The 24727-nt window shown below is 35.9% G+C and overlaps 1 protein-coding gene across 2 annotated transcripts in view; it reads right to left on the bottom strand.

Moving 5' to 3' along the window:
* Positions 1 to 24727, bottom strand: part of STX18 (syntaxin 18) — a 70867-nt gene that overhangs the window by 16748 nt on the left and 29392 nt on the right. Inside the window, exons 2-6 of one of the 2 annotated variants that reach the window (XM_074822113.1) lie at positions 21904 to 21968; positions 17038 to 17105; positions 4013 to 4128; positions 2821 to 2898; positions 2651 to 2717 (exon numbers count right to left, since the gene is read on the bottom strand). In XM_074822113.1, coding sequence (XP_074678214.1) covers positions 2651 to 2717; positions 2821 to 2898; positions 4013 to 4121 — 254 coding nt within the window. In that variant the 5' untranslated portion in view covers positions 4122 to 4128; positions 17038 to 17105; positions 21904 to 21968. The remainder of the gene's footprint in view (positions 1 to 2650; positions 2718 to 2820; positions 2899 to 4012; positions 4129 to 17037; positions 17106 to 21903; positions 21969 to 24727) is intronic. The other variant, XM_074822112.1, reaches the window with a different exon arrangement.

Raw genomic sequence — 24727 nt, 5'->3', positions numbered from 1 at the left:
GTCATCACTGAGTGACTATGTCATTTAAACAAGAAAAAACAGTAATAGGGAACCTTTCTTAGCTCAGAAACTCTGTAGATACTGGGCTTTTGGTAATTTTACAAAAAAAAAAAAACCACTCTTCATCTCCTCCCTCTCAAATCCCAAATTTGCCTAATAATGAGGAAAAAAAAGACTTATCTGGATGGCTATGTAGTTCAAATAATAGTTCTGATACTAATAAAACACCAGTTCCCCAGATAATAAAAATATCAGCTTGATTTGAATAATTGCATACACAATTCACAAGATATTCTAATGGAAAAAGAAGTTTAAAATTGATATGAAATATAATTTTGAATACCGATAAACATAAAAGCTGAAAGTCACAACCCAGTACCTTTAGAGGAAAAGCTGCTTGTGTTTCTGTTTCTCACCTTTTCATTCTGGGGAAACAGTCCTATGCAATTGGCAGAACTTTTTAATCAAAAAATATGAGTTAATACATAAAGGCAACTTACATAAGAAAATTATAACACTCAATTTGTTGAAGAGTTTAGGATGTTTATCAGTATAAAAGGACACATGATGAGGAATATTTCTACTGCAAAACTTTCAGTATTGTTTGATAGGCAATTTTAAGTTGACTAAATTACATGAAAGATCTGCACTAGGATTAATTTACTTTTAAAGAAATGTATTCCTTTATTGTTTGTTGCCCTTACTTCACACAGTATGCTAATGTACTAAGTTTTCAATTAAAAATGAACAAAACGCCTGGGATGCACTATTAAAAGAACTAGGCATTTTTTAAGTGATGGAACATGTTCTTATTATCACATAAAGTGTCTGCTGAAATCCTTGGGGAAATTACAAATCAACTAGTTGAAGGCATATGAGAAAAGACAATTTTTCAAGTCATCATAAAGACTGGTTTATGCCCTGTGATTTAAATTGAATTTTAATTTAAATGACAGTTTAGCTATTACATCACATCTGCAAGGCATACAGACTCCACCTGGTCAACATCTGTCTTCTAGTTCTTACATCCATAAAAAGAGGCAAAGAGGTATTCTCCAATATTGCATAAAAGGACTGCATCTCCCAGGTTATTTTTTAGTGCCTTATTGCTCTTTATTTAAGTGGTATTCTAACTTCCAAAATAGCTCTTTCATTGTTCCATGTTTAGCATACATCAAATTGAGTTGTTTTATCTGTTTAGTCATCTGAGAAATCCTGAGTCTGGGATTTCACATGGAAACAATAATGCAAGAGTACAACAAACAGAAGAGCTGGTATTTGTTATCTCATTCTATAACTGCAGAAATCATGCTATCTTTCTATGAAGTTTTTTAGTGTGAAGAGTACCAATATGGTCATGTATTTTTACACACGAAAAATATCACACAGTTTGTTTCTGTATGTTTTTTCTGAAAAGTTACGGGAGTTACAAAAATACAATGACTTTTCTCTCATTACTTCTTACCAAATTTCAGAACTGGTTTGGGGTGTTCTGTTTACTTGGTTTTGGCTTGTACTACTACTTATGTCTCAGGAGGATATATCTGAGTGAATCTAATTATGCTTATTCATGCTGAATCACTTTGAATAAAATGTACTTATGGACTTTTGAAAACATCTCTCTAGTTTCAACATAAACAGCAGATCGATCCAAACACCAAACTGATAAAGCAGCATCAAGTCTTGGAAAAACATTCAAGAATTTATTTATGGATGTGTATGTTCTAGAATGTTATTTTTAAATTAAAATGTACATAATGGAACTTAAGGCTAGAACTCAAATAATGCAGACTGAGAACACATGGAAAGCCCTTCAGGTATTAAATAAATCGCAAAGCTGTTCATTCTTTTTATCATCCTTACACCTGGGACTGTGAAGAAAAAGAAACGGTATGGTTTTTGATACTTGACTGAAAAAAAAAACCCAAAAAACAACCCAGACCAAAAAGCCAGCAAGCACATCACCTTTAACTTCCCCTAGACATTTTCACCTCTAGATTAGCAGCCTGAACATATGCCATGATAGGAAGCAGAAACTCTTGTTTCACTTAAGAAGTTACATTCAAGACTTTTGTTTTAATCATGCTTATATTTGCCATGAGGACCTGCCATCTCAAGTAGCATTTACTCACAACATAATCATTTGCTTTAGCAGAAAGACAGTGGCTTAAAAAAATAAAAACAAAAAAAGGGAACAGGGCCAGAGGGGGTGGGAGGGGGAGTGGTGTGTGCAGGGAAGAGAGAGACAAGTGACCATCTGTACCTAAACAGCATCTTTGAGACATGGATTTCATTCTAAATTATTTTATGCAGCATATTAATGACACACACAAAAATATTTTGCTGAATCTGTAGAAGTCCAATAGGCTTATTAACCCACATTTTACTGATTTGGTACTTCATTCATTTACATAAATGGAGAAGTACACTATATTGGCATTCTACCATTTACAGACTTAACTTCACATGCCAGAAGTGTAAGAGAGCTCTGGACTGCAGCCTGCTGACCTGCACCTGATGAGCAGAAATTGCTCATCTAACTACAGATGCCCATTAAAACAATCTCCTTAGAATCTAAACCTGAATAATAGCTTTGTTGAATATCCTACAAAAAAAAGGCACAGTTAAACTAATTTTTGACACTACTCACAGTCTCTTCTTATCTATCACTCGCTTAACTCGGATGGCTCTTTGTTCAGAATACAGCTTACACACTCCTGTTCAAGATAGCAGTAAACAAAATTTCAGTTTAAAAAAGCATGATTTCTGTCTTGGAAAATACAATCATTAATTTTTAACCATTCAATAAATACTAAGTACTTTTTAAGTAATCTTCAATGAAGTCCAAGACAGCTGTTCTGTGCTCCTTTACCTGAGCAGACTGGACACCCTTGTGTGCTGAAATACAAAAGAAAGATATAACACAGTCTTTTAACTTTTTACTAAATTGCACAAACGTTTGCATTTTCAGTTGATATGCCAGTTATATTCAAAGTCTATTAACATTTTATATTTGTTATATATTACTATTTATTTTAAACATAGCTGTATTTAAATACAGGTTCTGTAAAACGCAAGTCATTACAACAAACCAAAAGCTGAAAACAACTAGTGTATTACAATATTTATGTTATTGATTTCTTATATATGCCACTGAGTCATATTATCTCAACTAAATTTCTAAACAAGAATAGATGTCACCAAGCTAAGCATAGCAAAACAGATCTAGAGATTTGACTTCCTTAAAATACTGAACTTCTAACATTTAAAATTCTCCAGTGTATAGACTTATGCGGAAATTTTAAGGATTTATGTGAATTAAAAGGATGCTTGACACAATATATTAATATTTCTTATTTTGATACTATGTAGTTCCCATGCATGACTGACTTTCAGTGATTCTGAATAATACTGAAACTATGTTTAGATGGCATTCAAAGCTGATCAATATACCAAAGATTTTCATAAAACACACACATACAGCAAGTCAACTTGAAAATGGCAAAACAGAAGTTCTCTCTACAACTTCCGTAACATAGTGTTGTAAAGGTATGATCCCATACTCAAGTTGTCAAAAACTGTTACTTTATCAGGACTCCGTTAAAGTTAATTAATTATCTCAAACTTGGAAAAGTTGTACTTGTAATGCCTTACAAGTGGACAAGCTATAGACAACCACCAAATTTAGTGAGCTTTGGTTCAGGCCTCTGTGCCACAGTGCTAAATTACTATTCAAGTAGTAAATATTTAAGACTATCTTTTTTACCCTTGCTAATTAGTGTATTTGAACAAATAAATAAAATTCTATGCTTTGGCTTCTCCTTCCACTAACATTAAAGAAAATTAAGTACACTACTAATCAGTCAATGCGATTACACAGATGCAAATGAAAAGGCAATGAGACTTCACCAACCTCTTTTCAAAAGCATTTCAGATTCACCATCCGATATTCAGATTATATTAGCCTTTATCAATAACTAAGAAAAAAACATTTAAGAGTTGCTCAGTTTACCTTCTGTTCTCAGCTGATGGATGGCATCGGCACACGTCCTCATAAATATCTGAGCATCTTGATCTATCTGGTCACGCTCTGTATCTGTCATCCTCACATACTCAGACATAATATGGCTGAGAAACAAGACGAACTGTCACTTAAGAAATCCCCAACATCAAATCTGCAAGTACACATCTTAAACCTTCTTCCCACTCACCATCTCCACTTTTCTGCAACACTGATTTTCACAGCAAAAGTAGTAAAAAGTACGATAACCATTACTGATAAAAATGCCACTTCTATAAAGCTGAGAAGTTTTTAAAAACATTTTTGACTAGTAAAAGATGTACAAAAAAGCAATATATCCTATTATCTTGTACATAATAAAGTACTGAGCAGATAAGGAGAAAAATACAACTAGAAAAATATATCATTGCCCTCAGTACTTATTCCAATGAAGCATATTTCAGTTCTAAAAACCAAGTAGGATAAAGGAACAGCTCAAATATTAAAATAAGTACAAAACCCTGGAACTTATTTTACTTAAATGTATGTTTTCATTATCCTAAATACCAAGCTTCATTTTTAAAGTAGCTGTACTATGAAATCTGTGAATTCAATACAGCGTAAAGAATAATACTGGAAAATAATGCACATTTTTAATATCAAGTCAGTTATAAAATTTATTAAAACATGTTCCCACATTGTTTATTTCTATTTTAGATGATACCTTATGTATTTAGTATTTTTAGTATGATTAATATACCTTTTTGTTATTAAATTAATAAAAATGGAGGTCTGCACTGTAGATAACCACCAGAATAATCATATAAACATATTTAATAGTGTTTCCACAGCCACAGACGACAGGATGATAAAACTTTGCTACAGCAGCTTATCCTTGTTCATCTTGAGTTTCCTGATGATACAGTCATCACAGCAGATTATATTTGCTTTTAAAAAAAGGAAAGAAAACCTTAACTCATACCCTCATTTTAATTTAGATTTTTATTTATATGTGAAAATTCCCTCACTCATTCAAGGTATGTATAATGCAGCAATATTAATGCAGTAAGACAAGTAAAAAGAAGGGATCTTCATTTGCAAAGCTAGCCTGATACCCTTAGAGATCTCTTACACACCTCACTGCAATAATGCCAAATCTTCCCCTTGCCTGCTGCAATCCCTGCCACAGGAATAGCAACAACCAAGTCACATCACCTCATCTCATCATTTCTCATCACATACAAAACCACCAGTTCCTTCACGCATCTTCAATGTACTGTCAGCGTGGGTCTCTCAGATCTCCTCCACAAAGTTTTTGGTGTACTCTAATGTCCCTGAGTATTATACCAAAACCTCCTAATTCCCATCCCGTATGACTGGCTGCACCACAAGAAAAGCAGCACATGGTTCATCTGGTTTGAAAATTAGTTTCTGCTTACTCGCCAGCTAGTACACAAGGCACAGATTAGCCAGCAAACAATAAAGCAAATTAATTAGAAGTAATGTTCTATATTTTACTTGTTTGTTTCCAACACTGCCATGCGTTTGACATCTAAATAGCACAGCTTCCCCCCGCCCCCCCGGTTAAAACTATTCTAAACGTTACAAAATTATTTTTTATAACTTACAGAAAAGCAGCCATATATAGTGTTTTCATTTATATTTTACTGGCTGAATTGCTCTCCTTTGGTCAGGACAGACAGGTTTCATGAGTTTGTGACAAAATCCCTATTGCAGCTGTAATCAGTGATCTTCTAAACTATAACTCTAATTTGCACTCTCTGAGAAAACAGCTTCTGAATGATGAAAGATTTGAAATTGTCTGATTTTAGAGACCTCTGATGGAGAGGCTTTCCACAGCCTGGTTAAGATGACATATTGATAGTTACATACGCAATGTAAGATAACTCATATTGTTAAATATATTAGGACAGACCTCTTCCCCATTCCCTTTCCAAGCTTATATAGATGGGGCTTTTTATTATTAGTCTGTGACATAAGCAAGTTCTCAGCATGTGTAAAGCCAGAAAAATCCATTCCTACATCCATCTCTGCACAAGCCCAGACAGAAGGGGACCATTAAGATCATCTGGTATGGGATAAAATGCATAACATCATTCACCAAGTCCTGCCTAGAGAGTTACTTCAGCATGTCAAGGCACACAGATTCAGATGGAAAATGAGGATGGAGTACCAGCTTCACGATGGCCCCTTGATGAAGAAAAAAAATCTCCACTCTTCTATTTCAGATTACAATAATAAGTTCTGACTGGTCTACTATTGAACAGAGTATACAGTTTATATGTCTGGGTTCTCGTGCACGCAAAGCATAGAACTCTGCAAATACCACAAAACTGGGCAGGGTACTTTTTAACATTACAGGGTAAAATAAAGATTACAAAATGTAAACCAGAATTTTGTTTTAAGTCAAATTTAGAAATACATATGGAAAAACCTGCCTCAGGCATGCTTTCTTTTTTACTAACAATGTAACTCATAGTAATAGAGCGGTACACTGAGGATAACTGTAACAGCTTTAACATTGGGAAACAAGTTGTTCAGTTACTTTTCATAGTTGTTGATACAAAAATACGGTAGATCAAATTCTTAAATAGGAGTTTCACAGCTTCAAAGGTAGTAAGATACAGCTTAATCCAGTAAACAAGAAATAGAATACTCTTCCTTTTATAACTGCTTACGGCTTACGTGGTGTCTGGTACCAGCACTTTTGAACAAGAGCTGGTCAAGCCACTCGGAGGCAAGGATACCTGAAACCCAAACTCCTTGGGAAGGCAAGAATGGAGCCATACAATCACATCCCATTACATCAAAACACATATGGCATCCACTAGTACTAACAAGATACTGAAGTCCCCATTGCACTCCCCAGTAAATCTGCACATGCAGATTATACTGAAAAAACATCTAATCATCATCCTCTAGCCCTACCATAAAAAGAATCATTCATTTTAAAAGAACAGGCCAAGGAAAAACAAAACCACAAAAAAACCCAAACAAAACACAACCAACCAAACAAACAAAAAAATCCAGCAGTGTCCTGTATGTCAGAGACACAAATACTTGCTCAGAAGCGTAGTGTCAATATCACAGCAATGGACTGATACATCACTAAATCAAGAAAGGTTAAACAAACCAGGTTTTTCAGAAGCAATAAGAAGAATTAGCCAAGACATACACTTGCTAACTTATGCAGATCGAAAAGGGAAAAAGGGAGAAAAAAAAAAAAATCTTGTAGAATTTTATCCTAATCAATAGGAGAAAGACTCACGAGAAACTTGGACTGGAAGGCAAGTTGGGTTACCTCTGATTTTTAAGAAGGTGTGTGAAGAGCAAAATAAAGACAGTGGCCATCAAATAAGCAGGCTTCCATAGGCTAGAAAAATTAGTAGGTTAAATTGTATAGAAAAGGGAAATCTAAAAAGGAACCAAGTTTAGGTGAACTAGTAGTTCTCAAATAGAAATTACATTATGATAATTTGCAATTCTGCCCTTGATGAAAGGGAAAAATAGGCAATGCAGTAAGAGATCAGCTTAGCTACTTCATGAGCTCTTCACCGAGCTCAAATGCAAAAAGCAGAATACAGGGAGTGCAAATTAGGTCTGATTGCTACTGACAAGTCTAAAGGAACACAGCACGGAGGGACACAATCAGAAAAGGGTCAAGTGCAGGATGAGACACAACTGGCAAGGGATGACAAAGATAACAAGAGATTGCTCTGCAAGTATTACCAAGAGAAACACCTAAGAATATGGTGTTGGCTTGTTACTCAGTAGAGAAATAAAATTATATGCAGAGTATGAATAGTTCTAGATGTTTATTGTTTTGTTGGTTTGGGTTTTTTTTGCATTAACTTTCATCACTAAGGTCACTTGTAAGCTGCAGTTCTATTCCCTTTAGCTTACTGCTTCTAAATCATCTGGGCCCAATTTAGTACTTCCATCATTAACAAAAAACCCAACATAATTATTTGTTGATGCTTTCACCATTAATAACAAGCGTCAGACAATATATTAATAACAGGATGCTGACTGAATGAGTATATGAGTGTGTTATGCAAACTGGGTCATGGCATGAGTGTACCTGAAGGTGCAGTGCCTCCTGGGATAATGCTGAAGGTAAACTTGATGATGTATATATCCCTTCTATCTGTGTGCCAAAGGTGTGCTCTTGAAGGGAACTAACTGACTTCCAAAAAAGCCCAGGGTGTACACATATCCATATAGCGTGCAAAACCAAGAGACTAGGCCCTGGAATGAAATAGGAAATGGATCAAATGAAAGGATATATCCTCACTGCCAAGAACTAGGGGAGAATAAATGAGTGCTAGCTCAATGAAAAGATGAAATATAGCAACTACCTTTAAAAAATAAGGTTAAGGAAAAGAAAAAAAGCAAAGAAGTTATAGACCACTCAGCCTAGGAAAATATCAGAACAAATAATCAAACAATTTTTAAGTGCTTCAGAAAGAACAGAAAGATAACCAGTAGTCAAGATGTATCAAGAATAAGTCATATGCAGTGTAATTTACTTCTGGGATGCAGCAACAGGTCTTATGAATGGATGAAATGCAATCATTGCTATTTAGCTTCTCTTTAGTGGGGCTTTTGTTACCATCTCACATGACATTCTTGTAAGCTACCAGCAAATAAGTGAGTTAGGAGAAACAAGCACCATATGGATGTGAAACTGTTTGAAAAGCTGAACTTGGAGTAGTTATATACCAAAACAGAAGGACACACTGCATTGTGTTCCAGAGGGTTTTGTCCTGAATCTGATGCTGTTTAATACTTTCATTAACAACTCAGACAGCAGAATGGAGTATACACTTAGTAAATTTGCAGAGGCATAAAGAGTAAGTTTGCAGACAACACCAAATTGGGTGGGAGTGTTGATCAGCTCGAGGGTAGGGAGGCTCTGCAGAGAGACCTGGACAGGCTGGAGCGATGGGCTAAGGCCAACTGCATGAGCTTCAATAAGGCCAAATGCCGGGTGCTGCACTTGGGCCACAACAACCCCCAGCAGCGCTACAGGCTTGGGGAGGAGTGGCTGGAGAGCTGCCAGTCAGAGATGGACCTGGGGGTGTTGATTGACAGCCGGCTGAACATGAGCCCGCAGTGTGCCCAGGTGGCCAAGAAGGCCAATGGCATCCTGGCTTGTATCAGAAATAGCGTGGCCAGCAGGGACAGGGAAGGGATCTTACCCCTGTACTTGGCACTGGTGAGGCCGCACCTCGATTCCTGTGTTCAGTTTTGGGCCCCTCACTACAAAAAGGACATTGAATTACTTGAGCGTGTCCAGAGAAGGGCAACGAAGCTGGTGCAGGGTCTGGAGCACATGTCGTACGAGGAGCGGCTGAGGGAACTGGGGTTGTTTAGTCTGGAGAAGAGGAGGCTGAGGGGAGACCTCATCACCCTCTACAACTACCTGAAAGGAGGTTGCAGAGAGCTGGGGATGAGTCTCTTTAACCAAGTAACAAGTGATAGGACAAGAGGGAATGGCCTTAAGTTGTGCCAGGGAAGGTTCAGACTAGATATTAGGAAGTATTTCTTTCCAGAACGGGTTGTTAGGCGTTGGAATGGGCTGCCCAGGGAGGTGGTGGAGTCCCCATCCCTGGAGGTGTTTAAGAGTAGGGTCGACATAGCACTGAGGGATATGGTGTAGTTGGGAACTGTCAGTGCTAGGTTAACAGTTGAACTAGATGATCTTCAAGGTCCTTTCCAACCTAGATGATTCTGTGATTCTGTAAGTGAATTAAAACTGTATCAAGAGAACAAGACTTCAATGCAAAACAATATGGCCAACTTGGAGACATCACATGAAGAATTTGAGTAAGGAATGGTCAGAGGCTTTGTTGCAGCAGGAACAAATACCTGAACCCACAGAGAACAGTGAACAACTGACTGGAACAGTTCTTCAGAAAGTCATCCGAGATCATACTGGATCATAAACCAAACATAACAACATGTTGTTGCATAAAAAGTCATCATTACAATGGGTTGCATAAATGCAGTATAATCCATTATGAAGAAAAGGCAATCTTTCTGCTACCCTTAGCTTCGGGCAAGGCCTTAGGTAAAGTTTTGTTTCATTTCGGCACCTCACTGCAACACCAACTGGGACAGTGTCCAAAGGAGAGGAAAAAGTATAATTGAAGGTCGAAGAGAACACATATGAAAAACCAAATATACTGTAATTGTTGATCTCAAAGACACTACGGAGAAACCAAGGTAAGTTAGTGTAGAAAAAATAAAGTTCTAGTAACATGGATAAGGAAACAGAAAAAAGCAGAAGGATAATATGGAATCTCCACTGAAAGAAATACTTAAAAGCAAGCAAAACACGGTGGCAGAGTGACCTAATTGTTCTCTTTTTGAATGTGTCAGCCCTGCTCCTTCCAGCCTATCCTTTCTATGATCCTGTTTTGCTGGCAAAACACAAGGAACCAGAGCTGATGGAGACATTACGCCAGCTTTTAGAATTAGTAACTCTTTCTGCTGGTGCACAAAATATTTTCTGCTTACCAATTCAATGAGGACACCAAATCAAGCAGAACAACTTGATTTTCCTCCAACAACATATTACAAAAGAGAGAAAAGAAATAAACTGAAATAAACCAGTTCCAAAATACTGATAGTTACTGTTTTAGAAGAGATATGCCCAACTTACCACCTGCAGATATTGCCTTACATATATATACATAAATGCTCACACACACACACACACAAGTGTGTAGGTATATGCACATGTATGTATAACCTTAGTTGTAAATACAGCATACATTTTTAAACTTCTTCCCTTTGGGCATCTAATATGTTTTAAATTATTTTTTACTTAACTACTAAATTTAAACATTATTTATTATGTTTTGTGCATTTTAATTTACTGCCTTTTTTATCCAAATGCTATCTGACATAAATCCAAGGTAAAAACTTGTCTACTCAAATGACAAAACATTCCACGGGAATGTATTTAAAACTTTTTTTTTTTTAAAGTCTATGGGGAAACTTCAGCTACCAGAACAGGCAGTACAGGCATACCTGAATTAGTATTTTCAGTTTTGTAAAATATTGCTGAGAAATTCCATAATGCTGCTACAAAGAATTACTATTTCTAAAATGTGATATATGAATTTGGTACAACCAAAAAAAAAAAAGATAAATAATTTGAAAATAATTCCCCAGAGACCAGGAAAATACTATACACTCCTCCATGAAGAAAGTCCTTATAGATCACCTACATGTTTTACTACCTTAGTATAATGAACAAAACCTTGCTTCTTGTAAAAATACAATTAAGTCAAGAGAATAAAGCAGTCTGGCATTGTACAGGCGCCAGTAGGACACTATTTTTAGTCCTTTAATGGCTGCTACTTTTCTTTTATTGGTTAAGCCAAGGGAACAGTCTCCACAAAACAGAGTTTTCTATTAGGTGGCAAACATGTAACTGATTTGTTGCTGCTTTTTTTTTTTTTTTCAGCTTTACTAGGTAAATAAATGCTAGGGCAAGAGGCATAATTACTGGGCCCCAACATTATTTTTTAAGACAGAAAGAGAATTTGTTAACGAATTTTTTCAAAGTATATTATTTGCAATAACATATGAAATGTTCAAACACTTAACTGCACAGGACGACCACAGAAGCATGTAATAAAGACACATCAGAAGCTACCCATCCAGCCTTTCTCATGGAAAAGGCATAATTTCTACTCAGAACCAATCTATGCTATGCTGATGAACTACAAAAATATCTCTGTAGTTGCAAAAGACAATAAATTAGATATCTAATAATCCCAAAAGGAAGGCTCTTCTCTCAAAGACTTTCTTTATAAGTATGAGGTGGTTTCTCATCAAAATCCATAATTCTCTCAGTTCCTTTCCAATGTCTGATTAAAGCATAGGAATAACTACTGGTCTTTAAATTGTCTAAAACTGAAAGATTCTTCAGAGAAGCTAGAGGCTGTGGAGGAACCCCAAGAGGACTATTTCAAATTCCCAAGTGTTAGGGCACTACAGCTAGTTCCTTGAACTATACTTAACACAAACGTACAAACTGTCTTGGTGGTTCAATCATCAAAAACATGAAGGAGCCAACGATGAAAAGCAAAGGCCCAACTTGTTCACAGACAACACATCAGAGAATTCACCAAAGACTGAAGACAGGATCTCACACAGCACAGTGTAGAAAGCTGTGTAGGAATGCATTCTAGCAAATGGACTGAGAGGAAGAATATATAGAATGTATAGCAGTCACACATGAAAAATAGGAAGGTAAGTAACAATCCTTATCTGAAAAGAATGATCACAGTTTGCTTAATAAGCAAAAATAAAAGAGCACCCACATCTTGTTAACATCTTCAGGACCAAGAGTCCCTGCCTTCTTTCCAGGAATAGTGATCAACTTGTTTTGCTGGAAACAGTTTATGACCGAAGGGAAATGAAAGAAATAGCCACCTACCCTTACAGCTAATTCTCTACAGAACTGAGAAAAGGAAAAGTACTGTTCATTTTTCTGTTATGGCAACATAAATTAGAAATTATTCCACTAAAGTCAATAAAGGCTCATCAGCATATCACATAAGAGAGAAGAATCAGATATTCAGACTTTACAGAGTCAGGAAGGGTCTTTTTTTGTTGGTTTTGTGGTGTTTGGTTTTATTTTTTAAGGTATTGTTCATCACCAACTCATTAAAGATATGCATTAGCCAAATGCAACATTGCTGGGGAAGTCCTTAAAGATCACAATTTAGCAGGGATAATTTTCTAACATACACATGTCTAGTGTTTACCATATTTACTCATCAATTGAAAATTAATTTTGTGATTATCTAGTAAAGTGAAAAAAAGTTAACCAGTTCTGTTTTAAGGAAAAGTCCTTGGTTATTTTTCTTATACACTGCCTCAAGGACTACACCCCACATGTGCTTTTTAAACATCACTATGAAGCTTAACAAGCCTACTTGAAAAAGCTGGTAAGGAAGTCCTTGGGATAAAACATAAATCAGATATGAACAAATACCCAGATACTGTTTACCATTGCTGGTTTTAAGTATTGTCAGAGCATTTTCCAACAGAAACTAATTAATTTTTAAATACTCTGAGATGTTGTTGTTGTTTAACCCCAGTCAGCAACTAAGCACCATGCAGCTGCTTGCTCACCTCTCCCCCCACCTCTCCCTGGTGGGATGGAGAAAATTGAAAACAAGTAAAACTCGTGGGTTGAGATAAAAACAGTTTAATAACTGAAATAAAAATTAAAATATACTACTACTACTAATAGTAATGAAAAGGAAGATAACAAAAAGAGTGAAATAAAACCCAAGAAAGACAAGTGATGCACAATGCAATCACTCGCCACCCACCGATTGATGTGCAGCCAGTCCCTGAGCAGCAATCCACCCCTCCCAGCCAACCCTCCCCAGGTTATATACTGGGCATGATGTCATATGGTATGGAATATTTCTTTGGCCAGTCTGGGTCAGCTGTCCTGGTTGTGTTCCCTCCCAACTTCTTGTGCCCCTCCAGCCTTCTTGCTGGCAGGGTATGAGAAGCTGAAAAAATCCTGACTTAGTATAAACACCACCTAGCAATAACTAAAAACATCAGTGTGCTATCAACATTATTCTCATACTAAATCCAACACACAAAGCTATACCAACTACTAGGAAGAAAATTAACTCTATCCCGGATGAAACCAGGACAGATGTCTTAAAGCATTTCTTGACTGCTGAGTTTCACTTCTTTCCAAAGATTCTTGGAGAGAGACTGTAGTTCACAACAATCACAAGTGACAGCTCAGACACAGCTACTATTAGCAGGAACAGTGATGATGCAATGTCCCATGATTTAGCTACATGTTTCTTATAAAATACACTGCCATTGAAGGTGTTCACTGATTGTGAGTATGACACCCAAAGGGCTTCATTAGGTTTGAAATGTGTATATGAAGCCAGCAAGAAAATAATTATTGTTCTTTAAGACAAGGCTCTAACGTTAAATAAAAGCAATGGTACATATAAAGTCATTGGTCCTTCCCTTAGTAGCTGTAATCAGTAATAACACGAGTCACTCACAGTCTTTGCTATTCATTCAGTGTTTTCATTATTTACTACTTTTCCTTAAAATGTGCGTTGTAGAGGAAGACCAAGTTTTCACTATTATTGCTAATACAACCCCCGATTTTTAAGCCAAATTACAAGAAATAACCATACATTTGGAGAAAAGTTTAAAGGAGGAGCATCTATATGCGCCTCTCTGTAAATCAGTCTTGTAACAGGACAGTTTCAAGTTTCTTCCCATCGTAACTCATGCTGTCAGTGGAAGATGATACCACATCTCTGGTACTGCTAAAGTTCTCAGAAGTTCTACCCAGAGGAGAGAATCACAGTAGACTGGATAAAACAGGCAAGACGACAAAACAGAAAAGTTCCTTATCACATAGAGTGATAACTAAGGTGTAAGAGAAAGCAAATAAATCCTGATAAACAGGAGAGGATAAAGGTGAAATGGCCTGTAAGTAAACAAGCTTAGATCACTGCATCACTAGTTTCATGAGTTTTACCATTCACATGTTTTATAGCTAGCAGTCAAATCAAGAAGGTGAATAAGCAATTATTAATTCTTGAGCTTTTTGGACTCAATTTAGGTATTTCAGTTAAATATTTAAAGTTTGATAAAATGGGTCAGGGCCTTAGTTTCAATTAACCCTCCTTCCAGTTGTGTCTCTCATTGCTAAAACTCTCCCTCTAAAAAAGAATTAAAAGACACTCCCTCTGTAGCAGGGTATTTTATATATGTCAAAAATAAAGCCTCTATTTTTAAAGAATTTATAGTCTGCAAAAGTAAGGTTAAAGAGGCAATCAAAAACCTTGATGTAACACATGATGATGAAGTTTTAAAAGGTATACAATAATTCAACTTGGTAATGCAAAAGCCAAAGGAATTTCACCAACACATCATGCTGTAGTTGAAAAAACAAATAGCAGGACTGACAAAATACATAGTCAAATTTCATGAACAAAATTAAACCCCCTACATAAATTCCAGGACAGCCTTTTAGTATTAAATTCTTTAAAGATTTTCCCCATGGCTTAAGCATTGTAAAGTTATTAAAACTGCTGTCTTGAATGAGCGAGGCATTTGCCAAGACTGTATGACTGACAGCATGGATGCTATGATCCTCTTTGCATCCACAAAGTAGAACAGCATAAGCAATCAAGTATGGAATTTGACAGTACCATCTATTTTAAGTTTGACCATTAAGGACAGGATGAACTGCAATTACAGATGAGATTTGGGGGATTATTTTGTGGTTTAATAAAGGAAATTACACTTCCTTTTCCCCTCTCCTTTGTTAATACCCGAGGTATAGGGGGGTGAAAAATCAGAATTACCACGATAATTTGTTAAAAGAGACTTTACAAAAAAAACATTAAAAACTTATAGAAACCAGAAGAGCTTGGACAAATTTTTACTCCTCTTATCACTTCAATTTTATGCACACTACTGTTAATAAAATACAAATAGTACCCAAAATTTAACCACTACTGACTGTTTTCTCTTACTGCAGTTATTTGCAGTTTGTCAGCCTATGCATTCATGTGAAGCTTTCATACAATAAGAACGGTTATTTCAGTATTAAATTGGTAGCTCCACCTAGTGTTGTTCATGACCTATTCCAACAGGAACTGAAAAGCAGAGAGCTAGTCATAACACATAGCTGTATGCTACTTCTGCTTGCTGCTTGGAAAAGCAGTTGCTCGTACATTCTGCACGCAGAATTGACACCCACACCCCTGAGCTTCATTTTCACCTGCACTGACTCTGAACAGCTCTCACAGCCTTACACTTACAAAACATGCCAAAATCTTTTTTTTTTTTGTTTAATTTCTGAAACAAAATACTGCTTTTAAAATCTCAGGGAGACAGAAAAGGTGCCAGAAGTCTTCTAGCAACTTACTTAGGCACACATTTTGATACCACTGATTGTACAGTATTGCTATTACTGTGACAGAACCTTTCAGGTCTAGAAGTTTTTTCTCAGAAAGACTGTTCCTCCAATACGGACCAAGCCTAAGGAATAGCAGATGACTCATCTGTTCCTGTCTTCTCCTGGGGGGTGTGTATCTGTCTGGATAATGCTTCTATTTGGTATCTGCGAAGCCTTCTGGAGAAGGGTATTAAACTGACTTGGGACTCAGTATCTTCAACCCAAGATGACTTTAAAACTGCATATTCTCTACCTTGATTGCAACAACAGCTTAGCTTTAGTCAGGGTTGTTGCAGAATCGGCATGCAGACCGGGCTGACTCACCCCATGCAATACAGCAGTTATGTTGAGGGACTGGAGAAATACAACACAGGAAACTGAAGTTTCAGAAGATCCTTTAAAAGGGAAACCTTACCTACACTGTTTTATTTGGATATAACTCCCCCTCCAAAAACAGCAGTTTTGAGTGCTTCCTAATAGCTGAAGAGAATAAAAGTTTCCTCCATACAATAACAACTACCAGAACTGAAATCTAGAGTTTTTGTCACAGAAAAGCAAATCCTGTGCTGCTGTCCCCTCACACCATGTTCTCAATAGTGTCCTTCATCTGGAATTCACATTCCAGAGTCAGAAGAGTTTGCATCATTCTCCTCCAACACCTGCTGATGCTACTGACTGTATACTTAGGTCTAGTGAAGGAAAACCTGGATCATTGATTCTAATATTCTATTGTCTCAAGAACCACTTCAGAAACCTGCTCTGCAGGTCTTTAAAAGGTGTTTGACTCAGACTGCCAGGTTGTTTTGGTTCAGAACTCACTCCTAAGAGCCAGAAATCTTCAAATTTTGACTCTCATCTTATTCAGGACCATTTTCTTCTTGTGACAGCACTATTATTCATCTTAAGTAGCTTACAGTAAGCCCGTTAATAAGCAATCTACATTTTGGTTTTAGTCATTATGCCTATAGATTTTTAAGTGGTTCACTTTATAAACTGAAAATAAATATATTTAAACACAATGCACACTTACCTGTAAGCATTAATGTAATCCTTTCTGTGTTGTAGAAGAAAATCTTTCAGCTTTCCAATATGAGAAATCTAAATGAATAGAAATCACAATTAAATTTCAAATAACTGATTACTCCTATGTTTAAAACTCAGTATTCCAACACTTCAAACATGAATCTGTAAAATTATTTATTCTGTAATTAAATAGAACCATAAAAGTTTACTCTTTTATATTAGAATTTTCACATTTTGCAAGCAGCCAATACATAAAAATAATCTAAAAGACATCTGTTGTATGAAAGTACAACTCAGAGAAGAGTAGTAAATACATGTCTTCTATCCAAAAAGCATAAACACTAAACACTACTAAACAATACATATAAATACAATGTTAAACATTAAAGATATTAAACATGATAATAACAACACAAAACATTATCTAAGCTGGCAATCCAGAATCTAATGTACATTATAGAAAATAAATTCCTTTTAGAAGATGACACAAGAAAGTTTTAAACATTTTACTGATGCAATATGGTATAAATATTCAAAAGTTCAGTTGTTAGAACTTGTAGAGCAAGGTGCTGCCTCTCCTTTCTGGTTTTGCCATAATAGAGTGACCAGTTTGTACCCATTCTAAAGTGGTAACTCTATCATCTGATAATCATTAGTACATTTTGCCAGCACATACATCCCTATCAAATTTCTATTTTTGGATTTCCACTTCACTGTTGATACATTTTACTATAAAGCCACTTGATTTCCTTTATTAAAAGTCTTTACAAAGATTCTTTGAAAAGATGACAAAACTCCTAAAAATCCAAAAGAACTGTTGCAAACTTTAGTTTGCCTTAAAACATTTGTTGTTGCATAAGATTAGAGAATGGAGGAACTACAGAAATCTACTTTAATTTGCCACAGAAATGAGATGACCACCAATATGACTTCCTTGGCAGGTCCTGAAGGAGACATGATGGGGGGAAGGGGAGGAGGGCACTGGAATTATACACATTAGTACTATATATTTTCAATGGGGAGGCAGGTGAACCTTTCTAAAGCATATTCTCAAATATTCATTAATAATTCAGTATAAAAAAAGCATGCAAGGAATTCTACAAAACAATAGTTGTTTTAGTTTACAAATACAATAACTGCAGTTTACTCCATGTATCTGGGAAAAAGCATCAGAAGCTGTTCAAGTCTTAAAATCCTATTTTCATGCAAATGTTCCCTGTAATTAAACAAACAAAAAAACCCACAGAGAAAGAACACAGAATAGTTTGGATAAATAGAAGATTAATTCTCCCAATTATTTTTTTCAAAAGGTCAGCAGCTCTTTGAAAAAAGAGGGGGAAAAAAAAAAAAAATCTATTTAAGACCGCAGTGATTTGTACAACTAAAAGTAAGTGTTTCCTTGTGCAAATAAATACACATACATTTCCCTATTATTATTTGCTCTGTTTCTTTCTTACTACAACTCATCATATTGAATAAGAATTTTCCCAGTTTTCATATTTAAAGTTTTCCGTGTTATTAACAGCACAGGAAATTTCATCCCATTCATAGCAGACTGAGTTCTGTTAATACCTCCAGTAGATCTGAAGTTTCCTAAAGTGTGCTAGCACCTTCATAGCAGTAAGAAGGGAAATTCTGAAATCACTACAAGATCAATGAGGCACAAAGACTAAGCTAAACCATTCTACAGATGTTCCTTCTCATTGACACTGGAACTTATTTTTTGTATAGTAATCTCTTTTTCAGCTCAGACTTTGTATCTCATGAAATTTGCTGAATAGGTAAATTAAGCCTGACTATGAAAGTAAACATTTAAAACAGTCATACAGTGTTTCAGTAGAACAATAATACTTAATAGGCAGAAAGTACATACTAGAGGACAAAGTGTAGAAATGTAAAATAAGAAACACATTTCAAACCATTTACATCAATATGTGAACAAACACTAAACTAGAAAATAGATTAGCAAAATTTTATAAGTAATAAATCTTAATATTACTGCAATAGCTACAATTTAGGAGTGATTAACAAGCAGAAAGAATCAGAATGACAAGTAAGAACACTGTCTTACAGTAATTAATTCATCTAGTCACAAAGAGCATTCTATTTAGGCTAAAATTGTCATCATGTGTTTGAATTGCACTGACCCCACTTTGCCTCTCCTTCATTTGTAAAGCTATTTTCATGAATTTAGAATGACACCATTATGCCCATACTCGCATCAAGCTCTTAGTTCCCAAGATTTGCATCAGAAGTGAGACTTCTTGTTCTACTCTCCCTCAAATTATAACAGCATCTTCTGCGATCCTGCACTGCTGCTATTTCACTTTTGCCACTTCTTACCATGTACTACTGGCATAGTTTTAAATTCAATTTTTCATTACCATATCAACAAAATTAAACAATTTTTACAAAAAAGAAGGTCTCACTAGCATTAAAGGGAATGTGAATTCTATCCAAAAAATAGGGTGTTGTGGGGTTTTTTTTGTACAATGCTTAACTTTCTGCAGACACAAAATATTCCTGCTCATACAAATATAAATCTTGAAGATATCTCCAGGGTCATCAACCTGCAATTATTCGGGGTTAGAGGCACACCATATACTCTTTACTAAATAATCAAGCTCCAGCCTAAAGGTAATAAAGAATTTCCCTATTCCAACTGAATGTCTTTATTAGAATCCTGCCGCTCTTATGAATAAGAACTGTCAAATTTCCAGGTTTACTGATTACCAACTATCTGTTCTTGCTTCAAAACAGTCCTTTCCCTTAAAAGCTCTACTTCCCTGCATGCATCAATAATCCCATCCCCCGCTAACTTCTGTAGCCCCAGAGAAACAACCCCAAGCTTTTAGTTTCTTCTCACAAGATAGTTCTGAAGTTGCCTAACCCATAACTTTCCTTTGCATGTGCTCCAGTTTGTATTCATCCAATGGAGATGACTAGAAGGACATTCACTCAGTTTACTTTGTAACTCACCTGGAAATACCTTCCACCATTTTCATTGATTTGTGTCAAGCTTATTCTTTGGTTTGGTCTCTAAATACTTATTCTACTGCTGAATTTCTTTCTTCTCCCCACAACTCCAGACCCCAGAGTCATTCAGCACTTGCTGTAACATATCATGCTCCTCCCTCTCCTTCCTCATCATCCCCTCATCAGTAAATTTTACCAATCCATCTTACTCCAGGACTGATTTTAAAACTCATCTTGTTTAGTACTACTCTTATTTTGGGGAATGCAAAAAGCAATTCCACTATTAATCTCTCTTCAGCCCAACACTTTTTTAAACACAGAAGCATTGCTTCTGCTTATTCATCTTGTTAATATTTTCCTCTACTAATCTCCTCTAGACTTCCCATCAGCACTTTATCAGACACTTTACCATCAGACACCAGGTCATCTTAACAATGGAAAAGCAAATCTTCTTAAAGCATCAAGTTGGTTGGGCACAGCCCATTTTTAGTAAGATAGCAAATTGTATCTTCCTTTCTATTTATCTTTTCCCCCTAAATCTTTTCTGAATCCTGGACTACTTCTGGGTCAGGTCCCACTGATGCCATTATCAGTTTCCCTTTGCTAACTTAATTATAGGCATTAAATTTGCTTCTCTCTGATCAAATGGTACCATCTTCAATTCAATGTATTTTCATTGAAAATAGCTGCCTTCAGAACTTGGGATTTCTCAAATTCACTGTGTCTGAACTCAACCCAGAGATTATCTGGTAACCACAATTTGCATTAAAGTTCTGAGATTTTGTACAAATTTCCAATTCTGTGCTTTGGTTCCCAGTATGTATCTTGCTTTTGACCTGCTGGTCCATGGCTTTTACCTTATTTAGCCTGGAGACCATACCTAAACTATTCTTAATCTATACTCCAGCTGCCTGACAAATACACTTTTTTTGCTAATTCTCTTTTTATTTACATAGCTAAAGAATATTTTAACTTGGGGGGGTGGGGGGGTGTTTAATACCATTAGTTAACTCCTTGTGAATTTGCCAAGCCTGACTGGCCAAAAAAATTGTTGCAAAAGGGAAGACTTTGTAGAGATAGTCTCTCTCTCCTCCACACCTTTTACTGCCTCTGGGCTAATTTTTTGTATCTTCTCTAATTAATCTTTCAAGTAGACCTAAACAATTTTAAATCCCACTTTCACTTCAGCATATCCATTTTTTCCACTCCAATTACCCATCCATCATAACTGCAAGTCCCTATGCTGTATATGCCTGTTTTCAAAAAAATTATACCACCAGTTGACACAGCCATCAAAAGGATAGATGAAAGCAATTTGAAGACAAAGCACAAATACATTTGTGTATTGGCCTCTTGTCATGGTTCCCATTCTCTGCCTCCGGAAATTAGCTTTCTTCTCACAAAGCCTGTAGCAGAGAAATAAGCCTCTTCTTCAACCTTGAAATAATGAAATTATTTAATTTTTCCCCTGAAGGGATAGGAGGGCTTAGAGAAATTGCAGCACTTGCACTACATTAAGACTAAACTTACCTTATGCTGAAGAACACTACTGAATTTCCAGATAAAACTGATAATTTTATGAGAATCATGGGAAAAAAATACCTTTCCTCCCAGTATTGCCAACATCAGTTATATCATTATGCTAACAGCATGCTCTTGAGCTTCTGCTCACTACCACAATAAGGAGGGTTACATTCTTTCTGACAGTGAAGACTGATTACCAAACTCCAGGCTCTCCCTCTTCTCTTCCCATTCCCATTGGCACCCCCTTGAGGGTTAATACTGCTCACCAAAACATTGAAATGACTTTTTTTTAAAATACCCTTCTGGAAATGAGGGTTAACATTTAAGACCAAATACAAAGAATCAGTTTCTTTCATTTCAGCTCCACAATTACCTGTATAAGCACAAGGGAGAGTAGAAGCTGGATAGCATCAGTAAGGAACTTCCTAAAAGATGCATCTGTTATAGAAAGGAGGTATATTTAGTTATAACTTAAGAAACTAAACATGATAACCTCCTAAGCTCAGGTACTGAAGCTGGAGACTCCAGATGTTATTTAAAAACTCCCAAATTTAGTTCTGATCATGAAACACCAATTGATTCTGTACAGTGAAGCAGCAGCAGTTTTCCACTGGGTGGCAACAAAATTGTCAGCACTATGCAAGTAAAAAACACTACAAATTCACATTAAAGCCTGTAATGTAACTTTTTAAAAGTTACTTTAGGTTCCAGTTTGCACTTTTAAAAGTTTATCTTCATTGTAAATTACTTCTTTAATGCATATATCCGTGTTTTGTTGCCACTATAGTTTTTTAAACAACTTTTATTAAAACATAAAAGCAAATATTGCATATAATGCAGGTCCAACACAAAAGGAAGCTGTGAATGGCTGCCATCTGCTACCACAGGTGGCATGCACAGCTCTGTTTATACTTGGGGCCTTCACTAGAAATGGTAGATGTTCCTCTATTTAGAGATTTTTTTTATGGTTTTAGAGCAGGCTATATTTTTAAATAAGAAGAGAAACAGGAAAGCATTCCCTCCAAAGCAGCACATACTTTAGAACAAAGATGCACATACTTTAGAACGAAGACACTGACTATGCTTCCTTCAGTATCTTAGCAATACATACATTTCTTTCCACTCCCAACAAAGAATTGACCACTCATGAAACAGTAGGTTCCAATTTGCATACGTTTAACCCACTGCAAGAAGCAGCAGCATTGTTTACGATTAAAGTGATTGGAGTAGGTTCCCGTGACATATTGTAGAGAGAATTCGACAGTGCTGAATAGTCATTTTCATTGAACAAACATAGCGTTTTATCAAGTTTACTCTTCCATCAGAATAATAAGCAACTACTTACTACCATATAAAATTGACTATTACACTTCACACTATATTGCCACTTTGAATTTTTAAAATAAGATATACTTTGTTAAAGAAAACTTTAAAAATACTTAAACCCAAAACATAATAGAAAGGCTCTTGCAAAAGTCATAAGAGACACGGCATTTACTGTTGATTCAGCAGCATTGACAAGCACTGCTGATGGAAGGGGGTTTTTTTGTGGTTAGTAAGACAAAAAAGTTTTACATTTAATTTTTCAATATGTCCAAAAAGCCTGATCTTCAAATGTCTTACCTAAGGAGATTCCATCTACAGATCCATGAAAAGGTAACTAAATTCTACAACGACCTCTTCAAAGAGCAGCAAATTTAAGATTGCTATAATACAAGTATCTAGACATCCAACATGTTTTTTATTCCAAACATACAGTCAACCCAAACATACCCACTGCCTATTTCAGAAGAAATTAAAACTGTCAATAACACATTATGTGATGTACAGGGACTGCATGTTTCCGACCAAAATAAAATTACAGTCTCAGTACTAGGCCGAGATACAGTAATTGGTGTAAGAACATAAACTCATTTTTATTACAAAAAAGATTGGTTCCAAATGTCTAAACCCTATTTAAAAAGAGGAAATTTTCCATGGTTAGTGCATGTAATGAAGGCAAACATTTTCAGAAATCTGGAATAAAACCCAAACAGAATAGATACTATAAACAGAAACCCAATTTATATAAAATAAATTTTAAAAATAAGATCTTGCGCTCTTACCTAAACTGTTACAGTTGGGAAAGGCTAGTTAGAAAGGTTTTGATGTAGAAGTTACTCCTATGAGAAGTTTTCCACTACAAACTACCTTTGATTAGATAGAGTTATGAACTTTTAAAAAATATAACTCATGAAAGGCCAGGTCCCACACAACTTCCTTCGGGGCTATATTTTAAGCACTGTCAGCCCATTGAATTCACACAGGCTCCTGCAGGATGTTGCCTAATAACAGACAAGATTTTGTTTTTAAATACCATTACTTACATTACCTAGATTCTGTACTTCAGAAACTGAAACCTTCTAAAGACGAAATTATATAATTCCCTGCTACAGTGACATGCAACAAAGATTAAACCAATTAAACCAAAGACTAAATTCAGAGCTGAAGTTGTGAAAACTGTTGCTTAAAAGGGTTTGGATGGTGACTTCTTAGTAGGCCATGAGGTGGTGCTGTCCTACCAGAATTCATTGCAGAGGAGCACTGGCTGCCTACATGCCTCAACTGGCCAGTTTTCAGCTGATTTGTCTCTTGAGGGGATACATTTGGTTTAGGTTTCCCCAGCAAACGTGAAAGTTTCTAAAATAGGTCACGCAGATCAATTGCTCTCGTAATCTGAAACCCAAAAGAAAAATAATATCTAAACTGTGACATGGGGGTGGCCTGACGCTGGAAGCGGGTAGCAGGAGGCGAGGAGACAGCCAGCCTGGCTACCTCTAATCTCAGGAAAATTGTGACTTTGTTCAGTTTCTGCTTTACATCAGCATATATGTTACAGCAGCAACAGGCAGGGAAGCATTTTAATTGCATTTTATTAGTAGTCTTGCATTCAGAGCAAAGGAATTAACATAACCAAGAATGGGGTGTTGTATAATAAAATGTGTGGCACATGGGATAAGAACATTCAAAATTGAATTAATTGAATTAAAATCCATGTAAATGAAGACTGAAGCATTTTGACTCTTCAAGGTAAAGATGGTACAAACTTTAAAAAGATTTTAAAAATAAAAATGTGTAATATTATCAGTATTTTTCTAATTTTAAAATACCACTTTTTTATAAAACAAAAACCAAAGTAAAATTTTGAGGAATCACTG

The sequence above is a fragment of the Strix aluco genome, chromosome 4 (assembly GCF_031877795.1).
Source record: "Strix aluco isolate bStrAlu1 chromosome 4, bStrAlu1.hap1, whole genome shotgun sequence".
NCBI lineage: Eukaryota > Metazoa > Chordata > Aves > Strigiformes > Strigidae > Strix > Strix aluco.
The sequence above is the reverse complement of the archived record's forward strand: the minus strand, read 5'-3'. Positions and strand labels throughout refer to the sequence as shown.